At 38.4% G+C, this 4,479-nt stretch overlaps 1 protein-coding gene across 1 annotated transcript in view; it reads right to left on the reverse strand.

Moving 5' to 3' along the window:
- LOC106958717 (RAB40c, member RAS oncogene family) overlaps nucleotides 1-2,008 on the reverse strand; it is a 17,769-nt gene extending 15,761 nt beyond the window's left edge. The window contains exon 1 of the mRNA XM_015050765.1: nucleotides 944-2,008. Coding sequence (XP_014906251.1) covers nucleotides 944-1,085 — 142 coding nt within the window. The 5' untranslated portion in view covers nucleotides 1,086-2,008. The remainder of the gene's footprint in view (nucleotides 1-943) is intronic.
- Nucleotides 2,009-4,479: the final 2,471 nt, after the last annotated feature.

The raw sequence follows: 4,479 nt of genomic DNA on the forward strand, positions 1-4,479 counted from the left end.
AGCCATCTTTACTGACATAAATAGAACGCAGAGGCAGCCATCTTTACTGTAATAAAGAGAGCGCTGTGGCGGCCATCTTTACTGACATGAACAGAGCGCTGTGGCGGCCATCTTTACTGACATAAATAGAACGCAGAGGCAGCCATCTTTACTGTAATAAAGAGAGCGCTGTGGCGGCCATCTTTACTGTAATAAAGAGAGCGCTGTGGCGGCCATCTTTACTGTAATAAAGAGAGCGCTGTGGCGGCCATCTTTGCTGCCAAATAAGTCACTTTGAAGACACAAATTATTCCTACAGAAATCTGATTGCATTTTAATCAATAGTATGAATGACAGGCAAAATAAAAATAGAAAATGAAGTCTGTCCTTCAAAAAAAAAAAAAAAAAAAAGGCTAATTGTGGCCAACTCACCAGACTGAATACTTTTGTCATCCAGTTTTTGGTAAAAAGAGAAAAACAATCAATGGAAATGAGTTTGTTTTAATTTATCATGCGATTAAATTGATTTATTGCTTGTTACAGCAGACCTAATCAAACAGTTTGGACATTTTCCTTTCTGGGGTTCAATGCAAACAAAGACCCCAGTTTGTGTTGATCCTCAGACTAGAAAAAAATTATTCAGTATTTTATTAAGCTATATTTAAAAACTGCGGTCCAAGCAACTTTTGGTGATAATTCATTAAATCATTTTGCTCTAAACACAGAGTATAGTTTCCACCTTCCACCTTTCCATCAATCAGATAAGGTGGAAATTACACCCAGTTATGACAATTAGTTTCCAGGTTTAGACACAGAGCATCATGTGCTACATTGGGGACGTGAATGAGAAGCATTGTTTACTCTGCCCCACTGTGACATCCACACAGAGCGCGAATGTTCAGGACTTTTCTTGCCAAAGCGTGAGCCATCAGAAAAGCAGGTTTTTCTGCCAGCAGTGACTCACCGCTGCTGTAAGCATACGGAGACTCTGCAGATCCGTCCTGCAGGCTGTCCAGGATCTCCCCTTTGCCCACGTCGCTGTCTCCCACCAGGAGGAACTTCAGCAGGTAGTCGTAGCTCTTCACCGGGCTGCCCTGGCTGCCCATCTTCACCTCTGACCTCAGGAGGCTCAAAATATGTTATTTCCCTCTGGCTTGATCCAAAACAAAGTCTGTTTTGCCATGAACTACCTGGATGTGGGTCCAGTTGCAGAGGCTTTGTTTTTCACTATTTCCAGCTTAAATTTTTAAATAAAGTGGGTGTCATAAATATGTTAGATACTGTGAAGCTTGATTAAAGATAGTGCACATTGGGAGAAAAAAATCCCATGTAAATAAGACATTATGTAATCAAACTGAAGCTGAGCCTGCCTTTAAATATCGATTGAAGAAACTATTAACTCCATCTGAATCCGGTTGGAAACTCTAAAAAAGCAGCAAAAACATGTCAGTAATTATATTAAACTTCTCATTGCTTTGTTGTGACTTTGTTTTAAAACGCTCTCAAACTAGAAATGCGTCGTTTCTCTTTTTCATTCAGGAGACGCTTTCGTAGCAACGAGAAGCTAGCTCTGCATGGGAGCTAGCGGGCTAGCCTAGCTCTCCCACAGCTGCTTTCAATCAAAATAAAATTTACATAAAAGACAGCTTCAGGATATAACCCTAAATGAGTTTAAATTAGACTTTAGAGTAAAGCTAAAATATATAAAGTAGCGCTATTTCAACGAGCAGTAACGTTTTTTCCCCCCAGCTAGCCCAACTTCCCCCCAACGTCTGTATAATTTCAGGCCCCCCTTCTCTTCATTTACTCCGGGAACAAAACAGTCCGTAACTTCAAATCCAGGGGAAGGACCCGAGAAATGGCTGGAAATCACGCAGCCGAAAGGTTGTTGCGTCCAGTCCAAATCCGTGTGGGTGCACTCGGAAATCTCAGCCCGCGATGTTTCCATTCCTCTTCATGGTTGTCTGTCATAATCACAGATGTTCCTCCTCCACGAAGCGCCACAACAACACTGCCACTCGCTGCTCCGCCGCTCTCCCTACGCAGCACTAGCCACGCCCTCTTCTCCGCCTATCTCTCATGTGATTGGACGCTGGGTTTCGCGGGGGTAGTAAACAGGCGCGTCTATTGGACAAGAAAAATGTCTATCACAGATTGTTGTCAACAATGCGCAGATGGTGGAGGGGGTATGTGGACACAAAAAGATGTTCCATTCTTCCCAGAGTGCTGTTAGAACAAAGACAGAGACATTTCATCATGTCGATTAACATGATTAAATCAAAGTCTACTGTGGGTTGTAAAGGGACAGTCATACCCTATTTACACAATTTACTCTAACTTCTTAGACATCTTTTATTAACTGTTTCAGTTTAAATAATCACCTCAATTTAATCATGTTTATCAGCACCAGCACATAAAATAGGATAAATTGAGATTAAAGGAGGTCATAATTCCATTCCAGTTCTTTTTATCTTGTTGCCTGATGCGATAAACTGCGTAATCAGAGACTATGTTACCTAAGAACAACTAGTTCTCAATCAGTTCCATACAAATCCAGTTACAACCAATCAATTAAATTTATACACAACAGTCAGGATCATATTCGAATCCATTAAAAACCCAGTTAGTTAAATATTTTCTAAATATGAAAACCAGAAAATTGAACTGAAGCTTGCCTTTTCTATTTGCCATTGAGAGCAAGCACAGGGTGATAGTAGAGAGGAATGGTTCCCTTTGAACAGGATGAAACGTCCACCTGAACCAGACCTAGTGCTGCATTTGGATCAGCCATTTTTTTTTACTAGAGATCTAGTATATTCTGATAAAGAAGTAAGAAATAAGTAAGAAATGATTGGAGGAGCTTTTGCCGAATCACCTTTGAATATTATATTTATTATTTAGACAATGCTGTGGAAAAAATGCACAGAAAACTTTATTTGGGATATTTAAAGAAATGTTCTGGGGAAATAAACTGACTGGATTAATTTAGTTTTACATAACTGATGACATATTTGATCTCCAAAAGTTCAAATAAATATTTTTCCCCTTGAATTGAATATGATGCATGTTATATTATTTGTGGAAAATAATTCAAAAAATATCAATCATGGTTTCATGTTTAACTTCACAAAAACCTGGGATTTAAAATGAGGTGTGTAGACTTTTGAGAGCCACTGTAAATCACTCTGATGGGTTAGCTAACGCCTCTGCAGACCCCACACATCCTGGACACAAATGGTCAGGGTGGCGATAGACAGGTTTTCTCTTTTACACCATATAGCCTGATAAATCAGCTACTGCAAACAGAATAAACATATTTCCACTACCAAAACTTAATTTTTTTGTGTCAAAATGGTCAACATGGAGCATTAGCGTTAGCATTAGCTGCCATCTGTGTGAAATCAGTGTTTATATCACCATGACTCATCTCCCTACACTCAGCTCAGCCAGAACACCTACACACATAATGAATGAAGCATGCAAACCTGCGCTGACAGCAGCAGCTTTAACAAGACTGCTAGATGGAAATCTAGGAATTAAGCTGCAGTTAGAGCAGTAAACAGCTTTAATATTTTCTCAGCAAACCCATGTGATTTTTCTAAGTCAGCAAATAATGAATCAAAACAAATGTGTTTGCTGAGCAGAAGGATGTCAGGAAATAAAGTTGGATTTTTATTTATTTACCTGCGTTGCCATGAGGATTACCGCCATTTTTAAGGTGCTTTAATGTTTCTGGAAGTTCTTGTTTATAGAAAACCTAAAAGCTATTGAGATTCATTTAAAAACATTTATGCTAAATGCCACCCTGGACGAGGTGATTTGTTTTGCATCTATTAAAAAAAAACATCAGACACAAAATGAGTGACTGCATAAAAAGTGACTGACCTAATTCAACAGCGGCCCAGTCAATTGGTGCTAGAATCAAAAATATCTTGAGGAAATAAGAAAACAGAGAAAATGACAACTCAAAACATTCAGCTAAAGATTTACAGACAACAAGATGGAGGTTCTTGAGTGGCCTAATCAAAGCCCAGACCTGTTTACAGATGATGTCCAGAGATGGAACAGTTTAGCAGGAAGAAAACTGCAGCGTCCAGATCCACACAGACAGAGATGCAAATACTAAATACTGACTGGAATGGGGTGCATATTTATACAGTCACTTATTTTATCTTACAGATCCAATTATTGTAATTTATAGAAATAAGTTTTTACTTGGATATTTGATTTTTTTTTTTTTTTTTTTCAAAAAAAGCTAAGCTTAGTTAATCATGAATGATTTGTAAAACATCCAAGGAGGTGAAGACTTTTGTCACCCTGTAAAGAAATGCCACCCTGGGTGGTGAGCCACATCATTCAAATTAAAATTTGAATCACTGAAAATGACAGAAACAATAAATTCTGCTTTTTAATTCCTGATGATCAATCTTGTTTTGTAACTGTAGTTTACCAGAATAAAATATAATTAGTAATGGAAAAAAGGAAGGAGAAAAATAAACA

The sequence above is a fragment of the Poecilia latipinna genome, unplaced genomic scaffold (genome assembly GCF_001443285.1).
Source record: "Poecilia latipinna isolate Pla-1442-1.1 unplaced genomic scaffold, P_latipinna-1.0 Scaffold1009, whole genome shotgun sequence".
In the NCBI taxonomy this organism is placed as follows: Eukaryota; Metazoa; Chordata; class Actinopteri; order Cyprinodontiformes; family Poeciliidae; genus Poecilia; species Poecilia latipinna.